This window comes from Nansenia antarctica, assembly GCF_963989245.1.
Source record: "Nansenia antarctica genome assembly, chromosome: 1".
NCBI lineage: Eukaryota > Metazoa > Chordata > Actinopteri > Argentiniformes > Microstomatidae > Nansenia > Nansenia antarctica.
The window spans coordinates 106,077,336-106,092,195 of NC_137674.1; the positions used below are offsets into that span (position 1 = coordinate 106,077,336).

Genomic DNA, 14,860 nt, shown 5'->3' on the forward strand with positions numbered 1-14,860 from the left:
TACTAACAAATGCAAGCACTCAATGCAATGTCCAACGCTTTGTATAAAAGAATCAGCTACATGGCATATATTCTTATACAGTCGTTTGACTTCCCGCATCTCGGTGTTCTCAAGTTTTACCAACAAGCTGGAAATTCTACTCTGCGTGCCCTAGCGCGTTAATTAATTCACACAGCGTGTGGGTCCAATGGCAGATATGTGTGGTGGCCTGGGAAAACCCGTCGGATGTCGCTGGCGTTCGTTCGTGGCAAAGAGCAAATATAGATGGAAATCGCGATTTTGGCGATTTTGATATTATGTGGTATTCTAGTACTTTGAACTCCATACTACATTATGGTGAATAAACATTTTAAGAAAACAAAAGAGAAAGTACTTATTTTGATGTTTTTGTGGCGGGTAGTTTGCTAGCGAAACAACATCACGTTGAACGTGTCTCATTCTCAGTTAAGCAACGCACGCACACATGAGCGAAAGGAGAGACGATACTTCCACCTGTGTTATTGCCAGTTTACTGATGCTCACAATAAGCATAAAGTAATAAAATCTTAACTAGAAGACACACAAATGGATCTGTCCCTCGCATACCGACGAGGCGAGCAGACTAAACACCGCATCACAAGCAGACAAACGGGACCGGCCGATCTGCATAGGCTCCTCCCCCGACCCGGAGGAGAAAGGGGAGGATTTCTCCCCTTTCACTTTTTTTGACATGCTACATTAAAATGCTCATAACTTTTTAAAATAAAGGGCTATCTCAGCCATTCAACCAGTTACCAGTTCAACCAATATTAAAAAATGAAAATGTCAAAATGCCACCATGTGAAGGGTTTTCCCAGGCCACCACACATATTATTACTAGCCTATATTTTGACACTTGGGTATGAACATTCACTGCATTTCCCACTGTAACCTTGAGGGATAGGGTTGTTTTGGTTTACAACAAGTGAATTGGCAGGTAGATACAGAGTACTACAGTACGGTAATATCACTTAGTTTTGACCTTAATGTCAGTGAAGATGAGCTCCTTGCTTGTGCATTGGTGGCCTGGCTCCTCCCTTCTGCTCTCACGGACACTTACATGTTTTTATTTTATTTGTATTTATTTATTGGACAGATACAGTGAAGACAAGACAGGAAATTGCCGACATGGGCATATGTGTGCACTGTAGACCGTGGCGCTAGACCACTGGACCACCCCAGACCACGGACGCACATGTTATACCTGTTATGAATGAATGGTCTTTATTGTCATTGCTATAGTACAGGTACCAAACAACGAAATTTAGGAACCTTATACCTGTCTAATAAGTGTAGGCTACGTAACTGATCAGAAGTTACATTCCTTTCCTTTCCTTGTAATATGTCCTCATATGAGCCACACAGCCCATCAATCTGAACGTGTGGACATGATTAACTAAGACTAACACGGGGCTGGGCTCATCCCTTTTGTCATGTGGCATCTGTCTGGGAGCAGCGAGGCCTACAGTGTGATTCTGCTCTGGGGCCAGGGGTCACTTCCATTTAAACACAAATGGGTCATTGAAATTCAGCACTTACTTAACTGAATTAATGATAGAATAATTAAGGATTGAAACATGTTGAGAAGTTTAAAAAAGAATGAAGCAATAAAACGTATTGAAAAGTATTAAACAAAACATGTTGGATGGATTTCAATAGGCTGCATTTCCTGAAATGACTGATGACATGCCTGACCTTCGGTGATAGATGGGGCATGTGCCCAGAGTTAGTACTGTATTATAAAAGAGGTAATGAAACCTTGCAGCGTGTGCATGTATTTGTCGGCTCTTTGTTCTCGTTATAAGCGATCGATTGTACTTCTCAAAATGATCACCCCTTTGGCCAGAACAAGTTTACGATATAAGAATACAATCCATTCATACAAGCCAAACCGTGACCCCAAAAAGCCTGAACTACTGAACCGTGACCCCCCCTTATTATTCACAACATGGCCGACGATCATCCGTTCAAACAAAATGAACAAATAAGGTGGAAGAGACCCCTCTGGATCCTGCTACTCTGCTAACCTTCAACATGCGTTTGCTTTACAACGTGGTCACTCCTAGGCATTCGCTGTGCCACTTGAACAGGTCGTGTGTCCACCGCGGCGTGCGGAGCTAAGCTAGGGAAATGGATTTTCCAACGTACAGGTCAAGCAGAAGAAACTCAGTGGGGGGAAAGAAAAAAAGAGGAGGAAAAAAAAAAACTAAACACAAGACACAAAGAGGGGGAGGGCACACGAAAAAGAAAGACATGAAAGACGTTTGATGCATAAACTTGTTCTGGAAATCTCCTCAACTTCTCCCTGCCTCTGTGCGCGGGACAACGGGGGCGCATTGAAGCCGGGCGCAGCCATTAAACGATGAAATGGGAAACGCCAGGGCAAACAAAGCCCCAATTTTGACAGCTTTTTTGGAGCATAAGATCCACTGATGTGTGAAATGCTGCACTGTGCCTTTTGAACAAGAAGGGTTTTGTGCCCGGGCTCTTGGACATTCGGATAGAGAAAGAGAGAGAGAGAAAGAGAAAGAGAGAGAGGGGGGGGGGGGGTTGGAGAGGAGGAGGAGGAGGAGGAGTGCGAAAGAGTTTCAAAAACAGGGACGGGGTGTTTCAACCGAGATCTCTCCTGGATAACACTTTCTAAGAAGAAGGTTGAAGCTGACATTGAACGTTTTTTTCCCCTCTTTTCTTTTCTTTCGGGGAACAACTCAAATGACATGTTCCCATGTTATCTCTCAATGATCTCCAAACACACAAAAGAAATGGGGGAAAAAAGCAACGCATTTAGTGGAGAAAGGGGGGGGGTGCCTCTAAACTCTAAATGAACATCAGCTGTGTCGGGACTTCTGGCGTCTGAGAGTAAACCTTTCCTGAACATCTCTGTAATTTGCGAAAAACTCCCTTTGAGCCAGACGCTATGTGCAGCGAGGGTGTAATCCCCTTACAGGGTGATCATTTTTTCCCCTCTTGCTCAATGGCTATTATAATGTAACTGAGCCTTTTGTGTGTGCCCTGGGCATTAATGCAGCTAAACTGGCAGTTACTATTCATAGGGGATGACCGGTCTGTTGCTGGTGGATCAGACTGTGAGGGGGGAAGCATTTAAAAGCAACGCAATAAGTATTGTATTGATGTAGGCTAACCACTAACAATCCTTCCTACAACAACAGAAAAAGGTCATGGCCTGTATCTTAATGTGCTTATCAAATCATCTGGATTCAATCTATTGGATTGACTAACAGTGTTACCCCCAACTAATCCATTTACCGATACATTGATTTCTCCTCTTGAGATGTAGCTAGCTGACAATATTGACCACGGACATATACTAATCAGGGCATGGGGAAGGGAAAGACGCTGAATCGTCACAAACAAAACTGTTGTTGGTACAAAGTGGGCGACGTTCGTACTGTCGAATCTCCAGGCCTCGATCGACACCAACGAGGTCCGCCTAGAGAGGATTCATAAAGCCTGCCTGAGACTTGTTAGTGTTGGCGTAAGGGTGTATTTATCATCGCCCACCTTATCGGCGATGCTGTTTGGCACCAGCGTCCTCACCACCACCCCTGTGGCCTTGCCTCCCACGATGCCAAAGCCCAGACCGGAGCCGTCGTTCACCAGCTCTATCTCCTCCACGTGGCCCCACTGCTCCTGGAAAACAAGACAAGGGGGAGAAAAAACAGTGTCAATTGTCTACGCATTATCGGCCAAAAAGAGATTGATGACACCATAGCAGCAGCGACTTAGGCTAACTGACATCTGAACAATTCGATTACTTTTGGAAAGAAATACGGTAGTGTTCCTGATTTTCTGAGGCCAGCTATTGGACAAAGGGAAGGATAGTAGGAAAACAATTTTAAAAGTAACAATTAATACCATAATGGGCTGGTTTAATGGACGCAGATTAAAACTAAATCCTAGACTAAAAAAAGCATCCTCAATGGAGTAATTCCATCGCAAGTGTGATTTAATCCTGGCCTAGGCTTAAGCCTTGTCTGTGAAACGGGTCCTTAGTGTAATTACCGGAATTGAGCCACATAAATCATAATGACTACTTTTTGTGTGATATTAACTAAACCACTGTGGGTCACTGCACACTGCTGCAGAGGAACAGCGGGCCAGACTTTTAATGGTTTCACTAAATCTCAGGAATATAAGCGTCTGATCAACGCTTGAGGTCAGAGTCTCTTGGGTCTTGTTTTCCAGGCCCCACTAACCCTCCCTGATCACCTACATACATACATACATACATACAGCCCCCCCTGTCCTAATCACAACGTCTCCAATGGTTCCTTATTAAGCGAGCAGGCAATCAGAGCAGTTCTTTTCTCTTATTACACAGGGTTATCTGATGGGTGACTTCCTCCATCGTTTGCTTTCTATCTAATGAAACCTCAGTGTGGCGCGGCCTCGGGTCCCTGGGGACACAGCGTTTTACCCTCCCACTTATCCTGAGCACAGAAGAGAGCCGTCCGCCAGATAAGGACCGGGGCTAGTTTGAGTCTTAACTTTCTGTTGAGTAAATAAGCCTGGCGAGTCTCCCCTGCGAGCAGGGAAACCAACTGTAAGCAGCCTCAGGCCATACCTCTGGAACGTTCTACAAGCAACGTAAAACCTGTCTTGTCTGAAATGTTTAGGCCTATGCAGTCTCGATGTTTACGGTTGATACTTGTGTGTACAGTACACCCGTCTGTTTCTGAACCGGAAGCATCGACCTGATCCTGAAAGCACACAGAAATGCTGTAACTCAGTATGAATATATATTTTTGACACTTTTATTTTTCTTTTATTATAATATATATGTTGAGATATATATATAATAATATATATATATATTTAAATATATATATATATATATATATATATATATATATATATATATATATATATATAAACTAGAAACAGTTGGGCTAAATTGCATTTCCTTCCATGTTTTCCGTTTCGCCCCGTTAAATGTTGCAGAATTATTACACAAACACAGGAGACTTTGCTTATGAAATCCAAACAAACAGCTCGAGCTTTGGGACAGTTTTTTAATGAGAAAGCCATAATGGGAGCTCAGAAGAAAAAAAAACTGTTCCAGTGGGAACCGGTCTTCTAGATCAGTGCTGCGAGCAGGCCTCTCTCTCTCCGGCGGCAGAACAGTCTGTCACGTTAGGTTTTAAATGTTCAAATGAACTACGATAAGGGTTCAAGATAACACAAACATGCTGTAGAATGTAATGTCAGGAATGAGGTGGGGGCATGAGAGAGAGGAATGTTCCAAGGCAACATTAGCTCACACAAGCTGCCATTTTAGGCACACAAGTAATTAATCCCCGGAGACTTTTTTTTCCACATTTAAAACGTTTTCTTAGAAAATGTTCTCAGCTTTTCACGATAAGAGGACATGTTCACATGGAGAGAGGCGGCAGGGGGGGATTCTTACTGGGGAAAGTAGAGAGGACCCAGAGGAGAGAGGAAAACTGGTTCGGGATGACTCAATTGATCGGTATTAACGTCGGTGAGAAGAGTGGCCGAACCACCGTTAATTAGCTCTTTGATTGACAGGTGCCTCATATCTTGGGGAGTTAACAACATCACCCTCGGCTTCTCTCAAGAGTACAGGGATCCATCTATATGCTACCCTGTCAAAAGCTACTGTATGACAGACACGGATACACAATAAACAGCATCACGGCAGAGCGACATTTGACTTTTGATTTATATCTCGTGATTTCATGAGCGGGTAATTCTTATCTTTCCAGTGTTTACTGTCCGTTTACTTCAGGAACAAATAGGAACGGAAAGAGGACAGGAACGTTGCCAGGGCGATACTAGACTATTCTAATGTGGGGGAATCAGCACTTGTCTGGAGGGGCGGAGTCTTGGCTTGGGGTGACAGATAGTTTGAGCTGGGGAACTGCAATAAAATCAGATCCAGACCTTTTCTTTTTTTCTTTTTTTTACCCAGCGCTCCATTAAACACGACCTCAAGAGAAACAGCACATGAATAAACCAAAAGGCCCAGACGAGCTCGGGTTTGATATGCAGGATGTGGCGTCCGTCCAAGGGGGGATTAAAAACAACAGGAATAGTGAAATGCCACGCGATAATGACCCAAAATAGGCGACATATTATCATAATGGCTGGGACTAACCTGTGTGTTGTACCGCTTTGCATTTAAAAACTCGGGGGTCTGGCTGGCGCTCGTTTTTTTTTTTTTTTGCCGTCGTCGCTGGGACTTTTCTTTGCTCTTTGCTTTTAAAGGGATTTCTGCAGGGCTTTTCTTTTGGTTATTTAGTTAAAGAGAGGTGGGGGGGGGGGGCGTGGGGTTTGTTGTCAGAGCTCTGGGGTTAATAGTGTCCATCACCCTGTGTGTTGATCCATCTCCCCATCTAATTTTCACTCCCTCACGTTTATTTCTCCTTCCAAAGAAAAGAGAGAGGGGTCAGTCTAAAGCTATGTACACACATGGGCGGACGCCCGTGACCAAGTGGTCATGCATTGTCCATAGAAGATCCAGGTCTATTTTCTTTTCTTTCTTTTTTTTTTCTCAAATCGCTGGCGACGGTGCTATGTGATAACCATATCGGAATCAGAGGATGGAGAAATCGGAGCCTCCTAACGTGTCCTGAATGGTACACAACCACACTTTAGTTCCACTGCATACTTTGCCAAGCTCGCCGAGCCAACACCGCCGTACGTGTGTGAGAAACCACTTAAATCAACCCCTCTCAAGGTCAGTTTTGAGCTAGTGAGAAATGGAGAAACCGATATTATATTATATCCTATTCTAAGGACACAGCAGCCTAAACAGACTTTCCTCACTCTATAATATGATGATCATTTCCACAACAAACCCGATTTGATGCAGACCTACCGTTTCTATGCATCAGGGGGCTCCTAACTCCCTCTGCCCTCATCTCTTTGACTCCCATGTCATGTCTACATTATACATTAATTGAACCGACGTTGCTCAGGTTTAAATACAGGAGGATTGCCGTTGAAGCACTAACTTGATTTCCTATAGGCTTTAAGGGCATAGACATCATACACTCAATGTCATCAGCTCTAAAGGGGCAACTCTGAATAAATAGGAAATTCAAATCAGGACTTTAACTGATATCGAGTCAGGGCCTGTGACCTTACGCTAACCTCTAGATATGATTGATGCCCTTTGCACTCGAGCGATGGTCAAGTACTTGTTTTGTGTGACAGGCTACAGGACGACGTTACAGTAAACAGACTACACTCATTGCAGTGCGCATGTTACACACACTCTGATGGCATGTTCAAACCGTGTACTATATATGCGTGGAAAACGAGTAAGGTTGTTTAGAGGGTGCTTCTTCAACCAATGAATAATACATTTTCAAACACAGAAGTCAGAGGTGGGAAGTTCGCTTGTTTTCAAGCAAGCGGTTATGTTCGATATTTGATTAAAAACGTTGACATTCAAGCCATCGTGTCTTACTTATTCAACCATCGCAAATCAGCTTTGCAACAAGAGAGTTGTGCCTTTGTCATCTGACAGTTTGTCTGAATCAACATAAGAAAATAACCGAACAGTTGTAATGCAACATTCAAAATGTAGCACCAGGGGGGTATTCCATCAACCTCGCTAAAGGAAAACCCAGGCTTATTTTTTTATAACTCTCGCGAGACTTATCAAAAATACGCCTGGATTTTTCCTTTAGTGACGTTGAGAGAATACCTCCCCCTGGTCATCATGTACACCTGGAAACTCTATCTTCAGTTGTAAAAACAACAATAGCACCTGAAGCCTCCGAAATGCTCCGTTCCTTACCATGGGGACGGGCGTGGGAGGGCTGGCTTGTGTGTTCTGTGTGTGGGCGACTGGGGGCACCTCCCTGGCCACCACCAGCTCCACTCTGTCCCCTGGTTGCTGGAGCAGACCGATGGCCTGCTGCTGGGTGACACTCTGGTCCAGGGGCGTCCCGTTGATCACCAGGATCTGGTCGTTTTCCTGCATGCGCCCATCTCTGCAAGCAATATACAAGGGAGACCTTATTAGAATCAGAATCAGAAGACTTTATTGCCATGACATGTAAACATGTTAGGAATTTGGTTTGGGACAATGGAGCACGGTTTACAGCAGGACAGGTGCAAGACAGGACAAGACAGTGCAAACCAACATCAAAGTGCAAGAGCCATAATTAATATAAATATAAAGTGCAGAGATCAAGTGTTCAAGTGTTCATGTCCAGACAGTCCAAAGCTCTCTGGGTGGGGGTGGAGGGAGGGTAGATAGATAGGGGTCAGGTCAGGGGGGGGGGGCCCAGCGGCATTTAGGAGCCGGATGGCTGTGGGGAAAAAGCTGTGTGTATGTCGGGCTATGTATATTAGAACTTTAAAGGCTGTTTATAATGCCTTCATAGACCCTTTACAAGTGCTACATAGGAGTAATTTTTTCCCCGTCGGCACACCCCAACGGAATAACCCAATGAATTCCTAAGCTTTGTTAACCAGGAAGGAAATCACGTTGAGATTGAGAACAGATTTAACAAGGGATTCTGTGGTCTTTTTTTTTTTTTTTGACTAGTGAGACTTTATATATTACAAAGTAAGGGCCTGCAAGTACTTAAATGTACCCCATTCATAGTAGTGAGTGACATCTTTAAGCAACTGGTACGAGAAGAAGAAGAAGAAGAAGAAGAAGAAGAGGAACAAGAAGAAGAGGAACAAGAAGAAGAGGAACAAGAAGAAGATGAACAAGAAGAAGATGAACAAGAAGAACAAGAAGAACAAGAAGAAGAAGAACAAGAAGAAGAACAAGAAGAAGAACAAGAAGAAGAACAAGAAGAAGAACAAGAAGAACAAGAACAAGAACAAGAACAAGAACAAGAACAAGAACAAGAACAAGAACAAGAAGAAGAAGAAGAAGAAGAAGAAGAAGAAGAAGAAGAACAAGAACAAGAACAAGAACAAGAACAAGAACAAGAACAAGAACAAGAACAAGAACAAGAACAAGAACAAGAACAAGAACAAGAACAAGAACAAGAACAAGAACAAGAAGAAGAAGAAGAAGAACAAGAAGAACAAGAAGAACAAGAACAAGAACAAGAACAAGAACAAGAACAAGAACAAGAACAAGAACAAGAACAAGAACAAGAACAAGAACAAGAAGAGGCAGCGTGTCTAACCTGTGTGCGACGCTCCCTGGTTGGACCTGTCTGATGAAGACCCCGTGACTCCCCGTCCCCTCCGGCCTCAGGCCCACCACGCTGAAGCCCAGGCCCCCGGAGGCTGGCTTCACCAGGCCCACGTGCTCCGTCTGACGCCCCTACACACGGAAGCATTAGAATGGAGCTGAGACATTTGAATGGAGCTGGGAAATTTAAACTATACCAGTGGATGGAAGTACAGTTCAGATGAATTATAAAAATGTAAATGCAAATGACATCGGTTGGGGAATACAAAACAAGTTGGGCACAATCGTTTATGAAAAGTACACTGTCACGGTAATATCTCCGCCAACTGCAATACATTAAAAAAACACACACACACACACACACACAGCTGACACTGACGGATCAAACCTAGAACATCTCTACCTGTACCCAACACAGTAAATGTAGCCACAGCCACGGTGTAACCGCATGCTTGCTGCGAGGGCAGCATTGAGGGGGTGAACGCGTGGGCGGAACAGGTGCGGCCCCCACCTTGGCTGCGGTGCGGATCCACCTATGGAGCTGGTCAGGGGACGGGTAGCCCGCTGGGGACGGGGCCGAGCAGTTGGACAGCGCCGAGGCCGGGCCGGACGTGCACAGGCTGCTGGCTGGGCGGCTGGCGCTGACTATCAGCTGGCCCCTCTTGGAGAAGCTGAACTCACTGCAGGCGTCTGGAGGCATGCAGGTTAGCTACACACAGAGAAACAGGAGAGGAGAGGGTTGTTTTTTTTCCATCATGGATAATGTTGCATGTTGTTATGGACGAGCGGAGAGTCTGTTTGCTGTTGAGGTCTGAGTGATGTAGTAGAATAGTAATGGATGTACGACAGATTCAGACCGCGGTCAGAGAAAATATGTTTTTTCCATCATGTCTAGTGTTGCAGTTATCTATAGATAGAGCGATAGAGAGATACTTTATTGATTGAAATTAAAGTGTTACAGCAGGTCACAAACAACAACAACAACAAAATAAATTGACAATAGAATATTAGAATAAAATAAAATAGACATCTGAAACGTAGTATCTGAAATGTAGTAGACTAGTAAAGGATGGACAATATGGTCCGCGAATAGCAACGGACGAAAAAGACAAATATGACAGGTTTTCCAACATGGTCCACCATCGATATGGTGGCCTATAAAGTTTAAATGGAGGGGAGATGACGAACAGAACAGCACAAATAAAATGAGCAAGATAGATCAAATTGAAAAGGTGGTAGACAATTGAACATATACCATTTGAAACTGATGGGGTTAAAAATTCAACATTAGTGTAGCCTCCCAAAAACCCACCAACAACAAGGGCTATTATAGAAGTATTGTAACAACTAAGGTGCATTCTTATACCATCAGATACGCCCTGTAAATGCCCTGCAGATCAGTGTTAGATACCAGAACAGACAACGAATGTAAAACAATGGCGCCCTTATAAGCAGAGGCAACGTCTGCGAAAAAATAAAGCGAGCAAGGGGGAGGGAGGGAGGGAGAGGAGGGGAGGGGAGAGAGGGGAGGGGGAGGGAAAAATCAATAGATTCCTCTGCAGCTCTCCCCAGTCCCAAACAGGTAATGTATTAACGACCTTTAGACTCACATTGTGGAAACTTATCAGTCTCCTGCTTATTTAGGCTGGGCTGACAGAGCAGGTTCCTGGGCCATTTCATCAATATATCCTCAGACAAGGCCGTTACTCAAACCAAGACAGTAGATATTAAAGCTTGATAGATCTACAAAAAAACACCGCCGCCACCTCCGGGGGCTTTTTTTTTTAATCCACAATAGGTTTTCACCTGACGCATTCATAAACACTCGTCTGACCTTCGCAGCACTTAGAATATGAAGACAAGCATCGGTTATTGCCATTATCTTAATTTGGCGTGTGGATTGTTTATTGTAAGCAGTACTTTTTTTTCATCAATAAAAACCTGTCCTGAATACAAATTAAGCTGTCTAGAGGTTTGATGCATCATCTTCGGCCGTGGACATAAGGTATGAAATGTTGTGCATAAGAACCGAGCATAAGGAAAAATATACACACTCACTAAACACTTTATTAGGAACACCTGTGTACACTTTCTCATTCATTCAGGCGGTGTAATGTTATGGGAAAGGTTTTCTTGGCACACTTTGGAGTGGACCCGTTAATACCAGTCAGTCATCACTTGAATAATGTCTCTCAGCCTGTTTTGAGTATTGCTGCTGACCAGGTGCATCCCTTCATGGCCACAATAGACCTGTCTTCTAATGGCTACTTTCCAGCATGATAATGCAACATGTCACAAAGCAAAAGTTGTGACAATGAGTTCAGTGTTCTTCTGTGGCCTTCCCATACACTGGATCGGAATCCAGTAGAACACCTTTGGGATGTGGTAGAACGGGAGATTCACAGCTTGAAAGTGCACCTGAAAAAATCTGCAGGAATTGCGTGATGCAATCATGTCATCATGGACCAGAATCTCAAAGGAATGTTTCCAACATCTTGTGGAAATCAATGCCATGAAGAATTGAGGCTATTTTGAGAGCAAATGGAGGCCCTACCTAGTATTAGTATATGTTCCTAATAAAGTGTTCAGTGAGCGTAGATAGGTAGTGTTTCATAGACTATAGAGCCAAAAGAAGAAAACATTCTTCATAATTATGGATGGCACTGAATACTCCAGCCCTTACATGGTGTATTAGGCCTCGCCACACTGGTGGTCCTCTGTGTCTGTAGTTACACCTTAACAGGTGAGATATACAGGTGAAATGTGCCTTACTTTCAAACTGCTACTCTACTTTATTGGTTTATTTAGGTAAAAGAAACATCGACGTTCCGTGGCCTTCCTTGGACAGATTAGTACTAAAACTTAAATGTTTGAAAACCAAAAAATCAATGACAGAATCTAATTTATTTCAAATGTTCTCATTTTATTTTAAGATTTGGGGCTGGCTGCATCTTGACACATAGCAGCAGAACCCCTGTACCTCAGGGACTCAACCCCGCCATAACATTGAGTTCACTGTTCCAAATATCTAGCATTAGATCACATTAGAAGGGACAGAAGCTGATTTCCAACAATGCCACAGTCTGTACCGGGCCGGTCTGGTTACACATCCACGATAGACACTGAAACAGCACTGGGAAGGACCATGTTAATAGAAAACATCTGAGGCAGCACAGTACGGTTCTGTAGTTTGTAAAGCCTCTTAGGTGTCCAATCGGAAAGTGTTCCTCTGTGGCTCAGTTGGTCAAGCATGGCACTAACGACGCTTAGGTTGTGGGTTTGATTCCCGCCTGGGACCATAAAATAAAAAAAATGAAAGATGTATGCACTCACTGCAACGTAAGTCACTTTGGATAAAAGCTTCAGCTAAATGGCATATTATTATTATATCAGAAAAGTGTAACCCATACCTGTCAATATAGGGATTCGAAAATAAGGGATATTTTCAAAAACAACAAGAGCGCCACAATGCTACCAGAGATCATTTCAAAACGGAGATAATCGAGGCTGCGTTCGTAAATACGCTCTGGATATCTGATCAGCACTCATGGAATGTCTCGTCCAATCAAATTACTTGGTCCCTTTATGATGTTGCACCTAGTGTGCGTTCCGGCGCTCTCAGAGCAAAATTACGAACGCAGCCCAAGAAACGAGAGGAGACAAGTCAACTCCGACATGGATGTCGTGATTGTGCGCATGCATTATATAATAGGTTAAAAATAAGCGATATTTACAGGTATGGTGTAACCGCCCCTCTGGGCCCGTGTCAGGCACCCCTCTCTCTCACCTGGTCTTTTTTTTTTTCCTTTTAGTTTTTTTTTCTGAGTGGGGCAGTCCCACTCATATTGTTCATCAGATATAGTGAAGACAGACAGGAAAGTAAGGAGAAGAAGGGAGAGAGAGGGCATGTCAGCAGGGCATGGGCCGGATTCGAACCCATGCCGCGGTGCTAGACCACTGGACCACCCCAGGCCACTCTCACCTGGTCTTTGAGCTGTTTGATGGAGTGCTGCAGGGTGAGGATGTGTCCCAGGAGAGGGCTCTGCAGGGCGTCCCTCAGCGCCCCCAGCCTCTCGTTGTGGGTCCACTCCTCCCGCTGGGTCAGCTTAGCCTGAAGCCTCTCCAAGGCCTGCAGGACCTGCTGCCGCTCCATACTGGATACTGAGGTCAACACACGCACGCACACACACACACACACACAGACACACACACACACACACACCACACACACACGCTTAGCCTACACCTTTAACCCCAAAATGCTACTAAATGAAATCAACAGTTCGACAAGAAGCAGATGAGCAGCGTTACCTGTTGGGACATTTTCATACATCGTCCCCCCCTCTGTGTCTTTTGTGATGCAATCTGTATAAGGAACAGAGGACAAATATAACACCTCACAATTACCATATTATCATATCTCTGACCCCCTGTCCGTCCCCCGTCCCATAAGACAACAAAGTGATTACATACTGTCCATCGAGGCAGTTGACATGACAATAAAGAATCATAATAATGGCCATCTATTATCTTTTCACAAAGAAGAGGCTACAGTCGCCTACATGCATTACAAAAGCCCCTTTCACACATGGGCAGAGTATAGCCTATGCATATACACCTGTCCTGTATCTCTAGCTGGCATAGGTGGGTGGATTGGAAGGAACTGTCAAGTTAAAAACCATAGGGGTGTCTTGTTCATAACACAAAACTTTTCGTGGAGTTCTTCCTCCATGTTAAATGTTAAAAGTTGGCAGCCCAAAAGCAAAAGTAGGTCAGGTGGCCGTGGTCTGTCTCTTATTCGAACAGTCGTGGTTCTGTTAGCAAAGCAGATTAGCATTGGCAGCAGTCTCGACAGAGAGATAGCCTAGGAGGCAGTGTAGCTACTAGCAAGCTATATCAACATGAGCAAAGTCACACAAACCACACTAAGTTGTCACACCTCATCACTAAAAATGTCAATCAACCCACAATCATTATAGAAACAGCATTGATTTGATTTGTTTTTAGCATTCTTTACCTGTTGTCCAATCGGAAGTTTCAGTCGCACCTTAACCTGCAAGCAGGAAATAAAATCAGCTGAGTGGGAAAAAAAGTGGGAGGATGACAACAAGATTGAAAACAAACTGGGGAAACTAACATAACAAACGATTTAGACCACTTGTGAGGAAAGTAAACACTAATATCACAGCCTTTTTAGTCTCTTAGTTTCAGAGCCAGCCAGGTAAAGATTTGGGAGTAAAAAGGTAAAGCCAAGGAGAGTCAGTGCAACAGGTGCACTTGTGTTGTCATCTCTCTTCATTTGACAAGCTCGTGCTACTTCAGAATAAACTAACTTTCCCGCCCGTTTCCATGGTTACCTAACCCCCCTCCTCAACCAATAAAACAACTCGTCGACGCTCGTGTCAGTTATTACCTGGCGAACTTTCTGTCAGTTTGGTGTTGGTTTTAAAAGTGTAAGGAGTTCCTACTAGCTCCCTGCTTGACTAGCCCAATGTCGCTAGCTTGTTTTGTTGGGGGACTGTCCAGTTCCAGCATCACTTCTAGACATTATCACAACATTGCTTAGTGTTAGTTAGTTTAATGAACTTCAACACGACTAATAGCGCAACCCCCCGCTAAAAGTTAGGGAAACTATCTCAAAAGATAGATTAAAAGGGGGGACTTACTTGTCTTGGTAGGAGTTTGGTT

At 43.9% G+C, this 14,860-nt stretch overlaps 1 protein-coding gene across 1 annotated transcript in view; it reads right to left on the minus strand.

Moving 5' to 3' along the window:
* patj (PATJ crumbs cell polarity complex component) overlaps positions 1–14,860 on the minus strand; it is a 122,211-nt gene extending 107,351 nt beyond the window's left edge. Inside the window, exons 1-8 of the mRNA XM_080529399.1 lie at positions 14,839–14,860; positions 14,190–14,225; positions 13,484–13,537; positions 13,155–13,333; positions 9,684–9,881; positions 9,165–9,304; positions 7,808–8,003; positions 3,541–3,669 (exon numbers count right to left, since the gene is read on the minus strand). Coding sequence (XP_080385525.1) covers positions 3,541–3,669; positions 7,808–8,003; positions 9,165–9,304; positions 9,684–9,881; positions 13,155–13,333; positions 13,484–13,505 — 864 coding nt within the window. The 5' untranslated portion in view covers positions 13,506–13,537; positions 14,190–14,225; positions 14,839–14,860. The remainder of the gene's footprint in view (positions 1–3,540; positions 3,670–7,807; positions 8,004–9,164; positions 9,305–9,683; positions 9,882–13,154; positions 13,334–13,483; positions 13,538–14,189; positions 14,226–14,838) is intronic.